This window comes from Anguilla anguilla, chromosome 4, assembly GCF_013347855.1.
Source record: "Anguilla anguilla isolate fAngAng1 chromosome 4, fAngAng1.pri, whole genome shotgun sequence".
Lineage (NCBI taxonomy): Eukaryota > Metazoa > Chordata > Actinopteri > Anguilliformes > Anguillidae > Anguilla > Anguilla anguilla.
This window is the reverse complement of record NC_049204.1, coordinates 43,477,912-43,495,581: the sequence shown is the minus strand read 5'-3', so window position 1 is coordinate 43,495,581 and position 17,670 is coordinate 43,477,912. Positions and strand designations below refer to the sequence as shown.

The 17,670-nt window shown below is 39.3% G+C and overlaps 1 protein-coding gene across 4 annotated transcripts in view; it reads right to left on the bottom strand.

The window, feature by feature from the left end:
- Window positions 1–8,249: 8,249 nt before the first annotated feature.
- LOC118225887 (MAP7 domain-containing protein 2-like) overlaps window positions 8,250–17,670 on the bottom strand; it is a 100,919-nt gene continuing 91,498 nt past the window's right edge. For 3 of the 4 annotated variants that reach the window (XM_035414959.1, XM_035414960.1, XM_035414957.1), the window contains 4 exons: window positions 17,457–17,535; window positions 15,271–15,436; window positions 13,596–13,831; window positions 8,250–10,124 (listed from right to left, as the gene is read on the bottom strand). In XM_035414959.1, the coding sequence (XP_035270850.1) occupies window positions 13,600–13,831; window positions 15,271–15,436; window positions 17,457–17,535 (477 nt within the window). In that variant the 3' untranslated portion in view covers window positions 8,250–10,124; window positions 13,596–13,599. Of the gene's footprint in view, window positions 10,125–12,182; window positions 13,379–13,595; window positions 13,832–15,270; window positions 15,437–17,456; window positions 17,536–17,670 lie in introns of those variants that run through there. The other variant, XM_035414958.1, reaches the window with a different exon arrangement.

Genomic DNA, 17,670 nt, shown 5'->3' with positions numbered 1-17,670 from the left:
GTGTTTATTTAGTTAAGCTAATGTTTTTTCGTTGATAGCTTGCATTATTTGTAAATGTGTGCTGTATTACATTCTCTGTGTGTTTGTAGGAATATTCACTAATATGCGCGCTTGTAAATTCCCACACTACGAATGATTCTAACCATTGCTTCTCAAAATTATAGGCTACCTCTCTGCGTCTGGTTGTGTTTGTTTGGTTCTTTGTTTGTATATGATGTCACATTTCATAAATTTTGTTTTCATTAGTTAGTGGTTTGTCCCTTTTTTGTAAAGCACATTTAATTTTCACCTGTTGAAGGAAATGTGCTATATAAATAAAGTTTGATTTGATTTCACATTTCCTAACAATTTTGTTTTTATTATATTTGCAGAGATGTTGATCAGGAAACACGGCCTAGTTCACCACTAGCTAAGAGGCCAGGCAGACGTTGCAAGAGTACACCAGTCTCATCTCATCTTCCATGCAGTTTACTTCAATAAATGTTCTAAAATCAAAAGTTGCCTTTGTTTCTGTCTTCTAAATGGCTCACTGAGTCTTTGTCTTAGTGGTGGGGAGGCATGCGGCCAGGTGTGAATAGCCTACTTAGCTGGCAGGTATTCCTACCCAATGCATATTCATTACAGAAAGGCCATTTGCCCTCCCATTCTCACCTGTTGTTGAAAAATAGTAGTCACAACACTAACTTTTAGCAATTTATTTTATATTTCTCATTGGATTTGCTAAAATATTTTGTCATCTTTTGATACCCAAGACCTTGAAGAACACATTTCAGTGACCAAAAGTCTTATTCACAATTGTTTAGTGTGTTTTATTACAACATTCCTGTGCATGTTCAAAACTACTGTTTACAGTTTGTGTGTTTTTAGAGCAGTTTACAATCCACACATTATTATGACCTACTTACTGCTGCCATATTGTTGTAGCTGAGTTTGTGCTGAAAACAAAGATATGAAACACTTTGGAATCACTGTATATAAAGTTGATGAAATTTACACAAATGTCAGAGCATCGCACAATCACCGGTGTGCCTCATTTTACCCTTAGACCCCAGAGAGTTAATTATTCTTATTTTTCTCCACTAAAAGTGTCTGAGGCTCAGCAACCATAAATCCTAGAGCAAACAAATTTGGTAGGTGGGTTCCTATGGCCCCTCACTACTCAGGCACTGCAAATCACATGTCGGCCAGATGGTGGCGCTATAACATGCTTAAAAGGCCATAACTCCCACACCATAAGTCAGATGAACACAAAGCTTTATCAACCTATGCATCTGAATGTGCTCTACAACTTTACTATTCGGACCACCTATGTCATATTGTTCGCCATATTGTTTGCCTGCCATTTTGATATTTTTATTTGCGGCGCGGAAGTATTCTCCTCTGAATGTCTGAGGCTCAGCAACCATAAGTCCTAGACCAACCAAAATTGGTAGGTGGTTCCTATGGCTCCCCACTACTCAGGCACTACAAATCACCTGTCAGCCAGATGGTGGCACTATAACAAATGTTCATGCTTAAAAGGGCATAACTCTCACACAATAAGGCAGATCAACACAGAACTTCATCGACCTATGCACCTGAATGTGCTCTACAACTTTGCCATTGGGACCACCTATGTCCGGCACATTGTTTGCCTGCCATGTGGACTTTTATATTAGTTGCGGCGTGGAAGCGCTGCAGCTCTACATTTAAGTGTTATGACATGCCATCTAAGTTCCTTTACGGCAAGCTGCAAAGAGACATCCATGGCGATGCAATAAGTAATCCGACACTCTCTGGTCTAGTTTTTATCAGTGAGGGGAGGGTCTGAACATCGGGGAAGCAATGGAAGACAATGCCAGCCAGAGTGCATGCTAGGATACTAAACGTTTGTTAATGAAGGCTTCTTGAGAGGATGAATAATTACTTTTCTTTGCCATGGATCAATTTGAAGACAATATCGGGGGAGTTCGTTTAGTCTTTGAATCCGTCATTATGCTGAGAAATAGCTAAACCATTTTTATTGATAGTATTTGAGTTTCTGTGCAAACGCGTGAAAACACACTGGTATAATAATATAACATAATAAAACAAACTTTTGTCTACAGCTGCAGTTTATGCTGTAGTCTGCCAATGTCAAAATAAATAATACGGTACTCTGCGGGCAGCATGCAGGTAGCAGAGATGGCCAGTTGATATTTCCTTTTTTGCTTTGTTTTTTTCAATGTCGTATTTATTATTTGAAATATGTATTATTATTCTATCTGTCTCTGATGCGCCCTGAAATATGCATTCTCTGCTAAGCTGAGTATATGTGTCTGATGTAGAGTTGTACGGTATACCGAAACTTCAGCACTTTTTAGGTTCTTAAAAAAAAAAAGAAACGGTTCGGTATTAGAATTTTCCGACGTTCGGTAAAATGTAAAAGCCAGGGAAATTTAACTCCCGCATTACTGATTAAGAGGATGAAAAGTGTAATTTGTCATAATCTTCGCTAGATGTTAGTAGCAACTAAGGTAGCCAAGTCAGGTGACGTGCGCTTCTGCATTCAGCCTCATTGATACAGCTCATTGATACAGCGCAAGCTTGGACTCAGTTCACTTCAGTAGCAATAGGTGTTCTAATTTGAAAATATTTTATTATGGGAAGATGCTGTATTGTTACTAAAATATACTGTTTCAAAGTCAAATTGTCAAAGTGTTTTTATTTGTCAAGTGCACAGTATAACACAAGGTCATTCTGAGCAAAGAAATTCTTATGACATGGTAGGCAGCAACTACGTAGAAGCAAGACAGCAAAAATATCAAAAATATACATAATATTAAACATTAGCAGCAGTACCAGCCTGTACAGATGGGGGATATGGACAATGAGAATAGGAGTATTAAATATTTAAATATTAAACATATAAAGTGCAGGAGTGCTGATGAATATGTGCATTAGATTGTGATAATGTACATTGAATGTACAGAGGAAGTGAAGGAGCATACATAGGAGGTCATGTGATCAATGTGATCCCTGAGATTAATGTTGCTGGTTGAGAAGCCTGATGGCCTGGGGGAAAAAACTGTTTGTGAGTCTGGTCATCCGTGCCCGGATGCTCCGGTACTGTCTACCAGACGGCAGCAGCGAGAACAGACCATAACCTGGGTGGCTGTAGTCTTTTATGATTTTCTGTGCTTTCCTAAGGCATCGTGTGTGGTAGATGCCTTGCACAGAGGGGAGGTGGCAGCCAATGATGCGCTCCACTGTTTTCACCACCCTCTGGAGGGCTTTGCGGTCAGCAGCGGAGCAGCTGCCGTACCAGGCAGTAATGCAGCCAGTGAGGATGCTCTCAATGGTGCACCTGTAGAAATTGATGAGGGTTTTGGCAGACATGCCAAACTTCTTGAGTCTCCTCAGGAAGTATAGGCGCTTTTGGGCAGTTTTCACTGCTGCGTTTGATTGCCTGGACCAGGTGAGGTCATCATTTATGACCACACCGAGGAACTTGAAGCAGGAGACTCTCTCCTCTTCAGCTCCGTCGATGTGAAGCGGTCTCTGTAGGTGGTCTCATCGTTGGTGGAGATGAGACCCAGGATGGTGCTGTCGTCTGCGAACTTAAAGATGGCGTTGGAGCTGCGTGTGGCCACACAGTCGTGTGTGAACAGGGCGTACAGGAGGGGACTGAGTACGCAGCCCTGAGGGCTGTTTTTAGATCTATTTAATCTAAGATTTAAGTGAAAGACCTGTTTAAAGATTATTTAGTTTACAATTGTTTAATTTTTGAAATATATTTAATATATTTTTCTATTGTTTAGTGTTGTAACACTATGGGCCTATGTTTATTAATATGTTGAACAGGCTTCAACTTAAAGGTTGTTAATAAACCGTGAATTTGAAAATGAGGTAAACCCTTGTGGACATTACGTTTCTGATCTATTAAGGTAATTTCAGGATCGGTAGGTAGGCCTAGGTACAGAGTATCGAATCAGTATCTTTCAAGGTGTCAAGTATCGTTTCTAGAGCCCGACCGATATGGCCATTATTTGACTTTTTTGACGACATCGGGATCGGCAGTTATGCATTTAAATAAGTATAATAAACAAAAAAACATAGATTATTTATCTGTACTTGTCTGTTCGAATGTTGTAATTGCTGTTTACTAGAATTATCCAGTAGAGGGAGCTCTAATACAAGTGTGAACTGCAGCAGCTGACGCGCTACTTCTGTAATAAGACGTTTGTCACTTGTGCCTCATCCAATATTCTCCACTGCAAGACTTGTCTGCACAGATTTGATTGCCGCAATAAAGGCATGTATATTTAGTGAAAGTTTTTGATTAAATGCGTTTATACGACCACTATGTTTATCAATCCTCATTATCAAGCGAGCGAGCTAGCTAACATATTTGGTTCACTTTAGCAAGCTAGCTGGCTAGCAAGCCTTTATGAAGTGGCAGTGGCATGAGCAGCGTAGGATCTACATTTCCAGAGGACATCGCTGTATTCTCAAATAAATAATCAGCCAAAATAAAATGGTGGTTGAATGCATCACATTTGTTTTTTTATCTGAGATAATGATATTAGCTACTATATGATATTAGCTACTATACTTCACTCTAGTGTGTTTCTTTTGCACCTCTGCACCTTGAACTAATGCACTTGTTGTACGTCGCTCTGGATAAGAGCGTCTGCTAAATGCCTGTAATGTAATGTAATGTAATATGATGCTGTGTCAATAGCCAACGAGTTTTTGCAATATTGCAAGCGAGTGTCATCTAGTCACTCATTATCATTATCGTAGCAAGCTAACCAGACAGTAAAAACGCCAATAAAACACTTTTAACGTGGATCAGTTTAAGCAGTTTAAGTGTTATCTAGGTTTGTCCTGATAACATGAGAGAAGGATTGCTGTTGGCGAAGTGAATCAACCAACAGTTAGCGCGGGTAACCTGCACGAAAGCGCATTGTAGTTTTTTTCGCCACCAAATTCTTATGGACAAGCCTCACGTTACGTGTTTCTTCCAGTCAATTTAAGTTTCATTTGACGTTACACTTGATTCACTCATTAGCTCCGCTAGATAAAGTCTTACTCTTTGAGATCATGTAGTAGGAATAAAATAAGAAAATATAATTCATTTAACTTACTAAGAATAAATAATAAGAAATAATGAGGCTATGTCAACAGCTAATGCGTTATTGCAAGTGAGTGTGTGTCATCTAGTCACGCGTCAGAGCGCATTGTAGTTTTTTTCACCGCCAATTCTTATGGACAGGGAAGCTCGCTAGATAATGTCTTATTTTATTCCTACTACATGATCTCAAAGAATAAGAAAATATAATTAATTTACTGAGAATAGACACTAAGAACTAATAATAACAAATTAATAACAACAACAATAATAATAATATTAATAAAAATACATCGTTTGAAACTCGAAAACTGATTTTTTAAAATTAATTTGTTTATAGATGGCTGGAAAAGAAAGGAGTTAAAGCAACGTGTGGAGTTATTTTGAATTCACACCACTTGGTGATATTAAATTAAATATATATATTAACATCTTTTTTTATCTATCAAAAAGTTGTGTGTTTATTTTTATTTATTTGTTTGCTTATAAGTTAAATGTTCTGAAATATAGAAAATTTGATAAAATATAAGTTTTTCAAATTGATTTGAAAATGTTGCACTTTTTGACAAAATATCGGTCAAAACATCGGTAATCGGTGGGCTAGGACTCTCCAAAATTGGGATCGGCATCGGACCCAAAAATCTGGCATCGGCCGGGCACTAATCGTTTCAGTATCGAGTATCGTGATACTAAACCTGGCATCAGTATCAAAGTCACAATTTTGGTGACAACACTAGTCTGACGCCTTTTTTAGTTGCGGCGCAGAAGCGTTACAGTTCTACATACACGCCGGGCCATCTAAGTGTTACGACATGCCATCGAAGTGTTATGACATAGTAAAGGCCTTTAAGGCAAGCGGCTAGGAGACATCCATGGCAATGCAACAAAGTAATCCGACAGCGACTCTTAGCACAAAATTTGCCTTAAGTCATCAATATTGTATACAATCATCATGATATTCAGTAAGATAGGTTGGGTGAAGGTATATGATCATGAAGAAAAAACAATTTTAAAATCGCTCCATAGGGCGGCGCAATAGTGCCAATGCTTGGACCCCTCCCAATGCCGCTTGAGGCTTTAATTGGTCTTGACTTTCAGTCATTTTTCCTTGATTAACAAGTCTGCCAACGATCTGAATAATCCATTTGTAGATAAACAGTTTCCTTCATCACACCATGCAATGAAGATCAAATAAATTCTAAATAAATTAAAAACTAAAAAATTCTATCTAACCTGTGCTCGTTCAAATGACAAAATCTGCGTTTTACAGATCTTTGCCATGAACATTTATGGAGTGTGTACGTTTATCCAGTTTTTAATAGGCTAATGTCGACTGAAATGTGCACAATTTTGCGATACAAATAGAATGTTTTCCGTTTTCGTCTAAACTAATTGAGGAGAACTGCTTCTATCGTATTCAGTAATTTATCATTTCTAATCAAGCACAATAATTAAAAACAAGTTGACACCAATAATAACGTTAATCAGTTTAAGGGATTTTCTGCCCGCCATTTTTCAGCTCCGTCACTAGGGCACCCAGTGGTTTTCTTTCACATAAAAAAAAATAACTAGCACTTTGCTGTAAATGGTGAGTAGCCTACATAAAATTTGGACGTTGGCTCTTCTCCATTGCTTTTAATGGTCTACAAGAAAATACAAATAATTCGAAATTCACGCCTGCCAATACTTGGTAGACTTGTTAATCACTGCTGACGGCGTTAATTTCTACTTGTTTAACATGACTTGCGAAAGGTTAGCTGGCGTCACCCAGCGAGCGAACATCACAAACGGCGGCGGTATAACAGTGATTGTGGCGAAAACATTCTTCGGTGAGAACTTGCTAAGTTAACAGCAGCTGCAGTTCTACGGGACATTTAGTGCTAATACGTGAGCTAACCATGGCTAGCCTACCTAGCTCTGGCAACGTGGTACTAGTATGCTAGCTAAGCATATTCGCTGATGTTTAGCTGAGAAACATAAATTGAAGATAACTGAACATAATTACGTTATTAATTTCATACATATAACGCGATGAAATAACACAGTATAGTCACGGATAGAGCTCCGTAAACATTTGATAATAAATTCTAAAACATAACGGCAGACAGCCAGTTTACCTCAAGTTCGTTCAGCAACCAATTTAAGTGATGCCGTAAGTGAAGTAAGCTTGAAGTTCTATGGCTTTTTCGACTGTCAATCACACTATGAACAGCTACGGGAGGGGTAGAGTGAGGGGAGATTGCCCACTAGTTAATCGATCGCGGATCGTGTCGTTCTCTCGGACGGATAAAAAAATAAAAATAAAAAATGCTAAAATGGGTCGCCAAATATACTTTGGCGGCCGTTAATATACCTGGGCGGCCCGCCCAAGTAAAGTCAATGTGTGGGAAACACTGCAGTACATGTGACAATGTAGCCTAAACATTGCTCCTTTCCTTGTAGCTAGTAGTGCCGTAACAACAAACTAGATCAATTAAAATGTGTACTATGAGGACAAACCATACCCAATGTGTACATTTCATTTAATGAAAACAAAATATCAAATGTAACTGAAAATGTAAATGAAATGTGTTGAAAACTTGACAAACAATACACTAATCACTAATAAACTGATGTAAACATGAAGGGCTGTACTTGCAACAAAGTCAATTCCAATCATTTGATGTGGATGGGTGCTGTGGATCTCCTCTTGGGTTCAGGCTGCAAAGGTGATGTAATGGGAGAGTGGATTGAAAACTAAATTTTTTCCATGACAGGTGTTTTATTTCATAGAATTCTATAGTCCAAATCTTTGGTGGCAGGCCAACTTGGTGATCAGGTGAGTGGCAAGTTGGTAAAAGTTTCTCCAATGTCTTTGAAGTTGTATCTGTTAAAGGCTGATTACATTATACCTATCAATGCAAAGTGTGCATGTTTTCGGTGGGTTTATATTGATAGAAATCGATGATGCAATGGAACCCCATGTGGAGATTGGGGTTAGTAGGTGATGGTGTTGGGGACACACACGATTTGATCCGTTTTTACATTATTTTTACACATTAGTGTACACCACTGACGCACAGGAGGGTAATGGCTAAACATAATACTGAAGGTTACCTCTCAGGATAGTGCAGGATGCCTCCTCCTCAGTGCACAGGGAAAAAAACAGTATCACAAACACAGTGAGATGAATCTTTATTGTTCATTTTCTGCTCAAGCACAATGTCCATGCATGTCTACAAGAATCACACTCTTATGCAAATGCAATGTGCTCCTTTTTTTTAAGAGATTCAGTATGTTATAGTATATCTTTCCTCTTAGCGGAAACTTTCTCTTTTTTATCTGATTCTGGAATACCTGAGAAGCACTGTGCTTCTGTACTTAAAGCAATCCCTTTCCACCAGAACTTTAAAGAGTAAGAGAACAAAACAAGTACATACAGATGTGTCTGCGTGCTAACACATACGGTTTCCTACAATATGGTACAAAGTGAGCTACAGAATTGGACTAATGCTTACAACATAATCAATCATCATTTGCTCACCTGTTGGGTATATCATTATTTGTGTTTAATTAAGTGTCAGACAAAGGAATCACAATACGGCACACAGAACACACTTAAGAGGGCTATCCACCACTTAACTTGGGGTTCTAAATTATTGGGCTTCAACAGTTAATTGAATTTGACAGGAAATAAAACGTGCTACACTCCCAAAAAACCTTGATTTGCAAAGTCGATATCAGGATGCTGAGCTGATTTTGTCAGGTACACTGTTGTTACGGAGGTTACATAGGCCTACTGAAAGCTGTCTGCAGAACAGGACACATGGCATGTGTCTCTACAGATGTGTGCTGGGTAGAGCTTTTACTCAGGTATTACTCCTATCTAGGAACATCCACACACTGTATCCTGTCAAGAGGGACCAAAGTTTCCTTAAAACCAGTGTGGGTACAAATGCAGAAGGTGTACTGTGGTGCTTTTCTAAGATTTTTCGTAACACTAGTTATGCTTACATCAGTTGAAGCTGATATACCGAGAGACAGAGCAAATACTAGATAAGTCTTTACAGTAATGAAATTGTCTTGTTTTGCATGACATTATCTAGTTCACCATACACTACTAAAAGTCTTGAGAGAATAGTGCTGGCTTGTACAACTGTGAGTTATGGGCACTATCGCTGTGGCAAAACATATCTGCAAACAGACAAAAACACTGATACTATTTTTTATAGACCATTAATAAAAAATGTACTCCCGACAGAACACTGCGGATGCAAAAGGGGGTTCAGTCTCCTTGTTTTCTTTTGTGAGTGCTGCCCTAAATAAGCTGAACAATGGATCCCACAGATGATTTGGGTACTTTTTCCTCTAGAAATTTTTTTTTTGATTTTTCCTCTAGATTAAATCTTTTGCTATTTGGGCACAATTCTGTGGAATGATGCTGTATACAGCATCATTCCACAGAATTATGCCCAAATAGGGACCATGAGAGATAGAGGCAGTGTAAGGAGAGAAGTCTGACTATTACAGAGGTGGAATCAGGTGAGAGGTATGGCCTTTATAGAGGTTAGGTCATTATAGAGACAAAGCCAGGAGAGAGGTGTGGCCATTACAGAGGTGGAAATAGGAGAGAGGTGTGGCCATTACAGAGGTGGCAATAGGAGAGAGGTGTGGCCATTACAGAGGTGGCAATAGGAGAGAGATTCAGTCATTACAGAGGTGGAAATAGGAGAGAGGTGTGGCCATTACAGAGGTGGCAATAGGAAAGAGGTGTGGCCATTACAGAAGTGGAAATAGGAGAGAGATTCAGTCATTACAGAGGTAGAGCCAGGAGAAAAGTAGGGTTTCAGGGGAGTAATGTACACACTTCTAGTACATTTCATTTAAATAAAGGTCAATGTGGAGAACATGACCATACACCCAACACTCTCCAGAGCAAACCATGGATCTTTTCTATTGCTGCTTGGGGCAGAGGGCTAAACAATAGGTTTCTCCCAGTGATGATGCTGGTGAAACCATCTTCCTGTTCCTCTGGCCTCAGAGATTCAGCATTCTGCAGAATAGAGAGGAAAGGGCCACACAGTCAGTGTGTGTGTGTATGTGTGTATGCGTGTGTGTGTGCGTGCGTGCGCGTGTGTGTGTATGAGAGAGAGAGAGAGAGAGAGAGAGAGAGAGAGCACTTTTTGCCAGTGTGTATGTAGTAAGCCAGAAAGAAAGAATTTGTGTTCTAATTTATTTATAGTCAGGTACAGGCAAGCTGGATAGATTTCTGAGTGAAGCAGCAATCCACTTTTTCGCAGCTGTACCAATTGCAACAATATGCTTTGAGTGAGCTCTGCAGGTATTATTGAATCATAGCAAAACAGACTGGATGCTGACACCATGTATTTGATTTTGTGTTTGCACACAGCTGGCTGCTGGCAAACAGGCCGGCTGGTTGTGTGCGTGTTTTAAACATTGGAAGTTTTTATTTTAATTTTTTTACTTTCTTAAAAGTTTTAAAAGTTTTCATGCAGTGTAATTAGTTGCATGGATGCCTTTCTTAATGGACATTTCCACCAAATAATAGTTGCTTCCTTAGTAGTAAAGGTAAGCAGTTTCTATTTAATTACTGTTAAAACAGTAAAGGTAGGTGTTTTTTCTTCTTTGAAATCTTTGAAGCTTTGAATGGAAAGCATCTATGAACAGGGTTGGGTTGTGCTTTCAGGTTCAGGTGCTTTCAGGTTCAGGTGCTTTAACACTAGAAAGGCTGTTTTTTTACTACATTACAACCGCTCATCCAGCATTACAGCATCAGTTTCAGCTCCCACAGTGACATCATTTCAAAATATTACAAGCGCTAAAATTTATAAAACAAGCAAAACACAAAATGGAGAATGTACTTAAAGAAATACAAAATGCAATATAAAAAAAGTTATTTCTTCAGTCATAACAAATTCTGCTTGCTTCTCCCTTATCTTTGCTATTGCTATTTCGATTGAGCTTTTACATATGTACTGTCCCTCTCCTCTTGCTTATCAATTCCACAGGGAAGGCACAGCTTTGGTTGTTTGTGTGAGCAAGGACAGCACACAAGTCAATTTCATTTCACGCAATTATCTTTAGCCTTATTCCAACTGCATTTGCTGACCTTGCCCTGCATTTTCTTCCCAGTAGTAGGGAGGACAATCGAAAAATTTATTTCCGGATATTAGCAAAAGTATTGTGATTAAAATACCAGTTTAGCCTTAAATTAACGTATTGTGAACAGCGATCGTACATATATGGAATATTAATGTGATATATTGGCTGTTTTGTGGCCTTTTAGCTTGCACTTTCCCAAAATTCCATCAATGATAAGATCGGGACTCCGACGGCACCGAAAACCGATAGATTTCACTGAACATTCGACTGTTTACATTTATGGGGTTCTGAACGAGTGACATCATAATAACTCTTACTGGTTGATTTTACGCGGTCATTTATGGCAGTTGGTTCTCTCAGAATTCTGACTGAGAGCCAGGTCAGTATTTTCACTGGACACTTGATACATCCCGACTTATAACTTCAAAGTCCCAAGTCATTTGTGAATGGTTTAAATGGATTTTGAAAGTAGACACTTCATGCTACAAGCATGCTAAGGGATTTGAGTGTGCTGTGAAGTTTAGGTAGCAAACAACAAGGCTGAATCCTTCTGACGTAATTTACATAGCGACTATATGCTCAGATCGCCTAGTTTCACTCACTACGGCCAAGCGGAATCGATATGCTTTCAGAAAATATATAACTTTTAAAGATTTAATTCAGTCTTCTACTGGGACTTTTGCTGTTTATCGAGGGTGTGACAGAAAATTTCGGTGCCGCTGACTATAATCGAATGTTTTTCACATTTACCGTTCGATTGACCAAGTACCATTCAAAGTATATTTTTATGGGTTAGTACTGTCATATTGTGCTAGGTACTTCACATTAACCTTGTACAGCGATCAATAAAGGCTAACAGCACAGTACCACTTAATTCTAGTAACTTCTATCACCACTGTAATGAACTAAAAAAAGGTAACAAACGACCTTTTCTGTGAGAAATGTATTGTCAAGCTCACGCGCATACACTGCTGGCGACATTCTAAAGCTTCGTTTTGCCCTCCCTACCAGTAGTGTTGGGTGTACGAGGTAATGCTGCGACCGTAGCTGTTTAGCAGCAACCCATTCACACCTGGGTATCAGCATCTGGTACCTATTGTCGGGCAGAGGAGGTTTCGAAAAAGAAAATGGCACAAAATGCCTGTATTTCTTTAATGAGTTCTAACAGCGCAGTTATTTTAAGCCCAGCTATTTAGGAAAAGGCGTGGAAGGAGGAGGGTATTGCATTTGCGAGTTTAACATAATTTGCATTGTAAAGTCCAAACACCCGATGGTGTCAGTTCTGGCGTTTCTAATGTTAAAGAAGGTTTGGGTGCTTTAGATGTGGATCAAAAAATAACTGAACTGCGCACCACTAGTGTTCACATGTTTTAAAAGAGTGTGTGAGGAATTAAATGAACGAGTAAATAAGTATTCAGTTTCAGACTAGCTGTCCTGCTGTGCCAGAATTCAACCACTATGGTATGTCAGATGATGATGTCGGAGGATGTTAAAAATTACACAAACATTGCACATATGAATGAAACAAATTTCCTGTTTTTGATAATGAGGGGATGCAAACACCACTAATACTGCATAAAACAAAGTAGCACAAACTATTAAATAATTTAATTTCATAGTCCAAACCAACACAAACATAAAATATAAAACAGTAGAAATAAAATGAAATAAAATGTCCCTACTGTTGAAAACAGAAGGCCTCCTTTAAATCTGGTACAGATCTGAACTAATCACTTTATGTAGTAGGTTTTTTCATGCTTGATGAATTGCATACACATATTCCTTGATTGCTTAAACGATTATCAATTATGAATGCTACGTACAATGTGCCATTAAATCCCTAAGAGTGGCTTCAAAAGTGCTTTTAGTTCTAATCTCTGAATCATTCCATTATCAGTTTGCAGTACAGGTATGATTATTTCATCCCGTTTTACAGCCAGGACTCATGAATGATAGAGAAACACTACAATCAAGAAATAAAATGTTATGCAGTACCCTACAGCACAGTACATCTCGCAAACCCTAATGAAAGTGTATCATGAAAAGTGTGGACTGTATTAACTAGTAAATGTTGAATGACCCACAGTACAGTCTGTAGGGCACCCAGCTTTCAACCGATATACAAATCCCTGTATTTGGGGTTCAGTTCTCTGCCATGGCACTTTCGGTGCTGTGATTCTTTCTCTGTAACAAAGAGTAAAAATATATGAGGGTAATATGCTTATGTGAGACTTGCTTATTGTCTTATGTACTTTTTGTGACAGAGAAAGAGAACGTGTCATATTGCAGCTGCTTTGGATGTACCATGTATTGTATATAATTTGTAAGAACAAAAAGTTTTAATGGGTGTGTGTGTAATGCATGCATGTGCACAAGACAATGTGAGAAGGTGTGTTCTCACCTAGTTACTGGATGTTCAGCTTGTCTGAGGGTGGGATGAGGGTTTGAACAATCTGAGTCTCTGCCCCAGGGTTGCAGAAGCTCTTTATCAGGTTCTTGTTGCAGTCACCCAAGTCCACATGACCCGTCAGGTCCAGCAGGTCCTCCATGGCGCTGGTGTTGTTTGTGCCGATGGTGTGAACCTCATCCACAGGGCTGAACTCCAGGATGGAGATAAGGTCCTCCTTAGAAACAGGGCTGTAGAGCAGTGGAGAGGAGGGAGGGGCTACAATCAGAGGTTGCCACAACAACCTCTTTCGCCAAGTGGATTTTGGAAAAGAACTTGTCTACAACTAGGGATGGGAATCGAGAACCAGTTCCTGTTGAGAACCGGTTCCAAGTTGTCCTATTCATTGGAATTGTATGCCTCCGAGCTTATCGATTCCGCTTATCAATGCCAGTATGTTTTTACGACAGCTGCGCATTGCAAAACAATGATGTAACGCCTTGGGGGAGGCACGCACGCAGGCAGCACGCTGCCTCTCTCAGGTGTTTGTTTTGGACGGCAGCTGTCACAACAAATTTGATGCAAAAATGAACCAGGTGACGTACTGACATGGCTACACGTCATGTAACGTGCAAGTAGTTAGCTATCTCCCTGGATATGAATTACATGTTTTTAACAGAAAATAAAATAATAAATGCGATTTTATCCATGGAAATAGCTATACAAAAAGGCAAAATAAATGTTGTGGTTGCGATTGCCATTGTACATCTCAGAAAGAAATGTCACTGACAAAAAAAAGTTTGCTCTTTGCAGTGGTTTGGGCTGGAAACAAGCTATAAGAGCAGGATATGCACAACACTGCCTACTGATTGTAGATAAGATCGCTGTGAGGATGCTTTCCATAGAGGATTTCAGCTGCATGCTCCCATATTATTGAAAATGCTGTAGTGGTGCGTTGTGTTGACAGAAGCATACCGCTGGCTAGAAGCTAGCTAATTGTTAAATAGTCTACTAAAGTAAGTTGACGCTGAAAACTTGTATGTAAGCCTACTCTTTTTACACCCAGAAAATGTATCAGGCATCGATAAAGGAATTGATAAAGAATCGGATCAATAAGCAGAATCGGTAATGGAATCGGTATCAATAAAATCTTATAAATTCCCATCCCTATCTACAACCTAAATCTACGGTGGATTTTTTTTACATACTTTTATTTCCTATGAATAGCAACTGACAATGTTGCCAACTGTGGATAGTTTTATTTTTTTTGCCAGAACTACAGACTTTTACATGTTTACAAAATAGGTCATATTTTATTTTAAAGTACTTTGAAAATCTATAACAAGCATATTGTATGTTTATCATACCAGAGTGCAAAAAAGATGTTAAATACCCCCAGTACATCATGGATGGTCAGCACTGGTCCTACAGAACCACAGGGTACTATTGTTATTCAGCACTTTATTGCTCAGTTAAAACAGTTTTCTCACTTCAGTTACATTGGTTGCTTTAAGGTTAACACAAAAACGAATGCACCCTGTAGCCTTCAAGGACCCGCAATGGCAATTCCAGCTCCAGATACTGCAGTCTCCAGCCCTAACCCAGAAAACGTCTGTCTGCAAAAAGCAGTTTTTTAAAGCTTACTTGCCCATTTTTTTTTCTCTGAAGAGCATGACTGTGGACAGCTCACCTCACGTCCATGGATTGCACCTCATCGGGAAATTCGTCCACACCACAGCTCTGCATGTGCAGGGGGCCAAGGTTGTTATGGGCCGTAGACAGAGGGGCCAGGGGAGCTGCAGTGGCCTTCATCCACGTGCTGTGTCCACCCACCTGTCCATTCACCTGTACAGCACCTGCGGAATTGAGACAAATACATCACTGATGATGTTGTAAAAACCTTGATGTCTGAGCTACATACACACTGCCATTTCCAAGAGAATAGACATCATGGCCCTGCAGAGAAAGAAGCAATGTCCAGACTGTTGAATTGTTCCATAATAAAATATCAAAAGATAAGAACACTGAGAAGAGTTATGCTAGAAAGTACGTAAAAAGTACATGGAGCTCAGATTCTTCTTCTGCAGTGCCAAAGATAAATTACTGTATAGCACAGGGAGCTGCAGACCGGTATCATTGTTAGTGCACTGACAAGAGTCAGCAACAAGTTATTGCTGTTGTGAGTCTCATTTGGTGGGTGGGTAAAATGGGATGAAAGGGAGGGGGGTATAGGTGGTGTGATTAGAGTGATGTAACAGATGCGAGTTTGGGTGGTGTAGCAGGTGCTTTTATTCAAACATCAAACCACTGAGACGAATGGCATGAATAAAAACTTTTAAATGTGCATATTTAAAAACTTCAATTAATACCCTGGGCAGGAGATCTGATAATGTATTTACTGAATTACATTTCTCGCCTACAGGTAGCATATTCATCTACATTCTGGTAGCATCATTGTGAAACCACAAAGAACTTGTCTGTCTTCTCTGTTTAGATGTTTAAGCAGTGGAATATCTATGAAATTTTTTCTTTTCTTTTTGCCCCTTCTAATCATGGGGCCTATTCCACAATGCCTTGCAGCTAATCCAGTAGAAATTTCCAAATGTAATGTTACCTGATATCTTGCTTAAATTCATTTTCAAATTGTCTGTGGTGCCACACTGATAACCTATTAGCTAGCCACTGGGGCGTAATTTCCACTGGGAAAAAATCCAGTTTGTGTCCCCCCCCACTTTTTAAACTGCAAAAATCGTGCTTAATACGCTACTGTTTGGCCAGCCATCAGATTCTGGCTGAGAATGTGAATTGAGCTGCTGATTGTAAGGCCCTGATATAGCCTACTCCAAAAAATTGCCACGGACGAGTAACAGACACGGACAGCCTGCCTACGTGGTTCTATAGTACATTTTGGCGTCTGTGGACGCGGACGTGTTCCACGCATACGCACTTGAAAAATTGCTCACTGAATGAGGAAGCGGCAGTTCATAAAAATGAAACGCCAACAGCAGTTAAATTTTATGTCTTTCTTTGGAGAGGGGATGAAAAGAAAGAAAGGAAATGTGAGTTGGTTGATTAGTGGTTGTAAAACAGCATGATTTTTCTATTAACTTATGTAACTTAAACCTTAAACTGCAGCAAGTATCTGTCAACAATGTATGAAAAGCAGAGTCTCTCTCGCTGCTAGTTTACTTTAACATTAGGGCGTTTTTACACCTATAGTTTGTTTGCTCTGGTCCGATGCAGTTGATGAGTTTGTAAACTTGGAACGTTTTCCCCTTGGTTCGGTTTCTTTTCACACAGAGAAAAATTCTATATCGTATATGTTTGTTGTGATTGAAGTTGCAAATGAAACATTATCTCTCGATAGTGCCGCAATAATGTACCATAGATCTGTCAGTCCTATTCTTCAAAATATAAAGTAAGCCATTTTTTCTAATGCATATTTAGTACTATTCTGGCAGAATTTAGCATGATGACCAACTTAATTATTTCCCGGATTTTGTTTTGGTTACCGTAGTCCCTAAATGTATGTAGAAATGGGATTCAAATCGCATTTTTTTTTCTGGGGGAGTACCCCCAGACTCCCTGTTTTATTGTGTCCCCCCCACTTCTCAAACCAAAGTTATGCCTCTGGCTAGCCAGCTACAGCACCTTAACTGGGCTGGCATGGAGAACTGACAGACCACTTGCCCATTGCTAAGGTGATGCATTTACTATTACTGCAATCTATTTTTATTAGTATATTTATTTTTACGTGTGTGTGTGTGTTTGTGTGCATTTTTGCTTTTGAACTATGTGCCTTACATTTTGTTTTTATGAGTGTGAAAATGTCTTAAAAACAAATAAACAAATAGCAGGTGTAGCCAGTTGATGTACCTTGGGACCTGAGTAGAGGAGAAGGGAGGGAGTTCATAAGGAAGACTGGGGATGGGGGCTCCAACTGTACTGCTTCTTTCTGTTGCAACAAACAACACACAATACACACTCAGTACCACACAACAGGGCCAGTATGAACACACTAAATAGCATACAACACAGAAAGTATGAGACAAATGTAATGCATAAAATGGCCAGTATGAGCACACAGTTG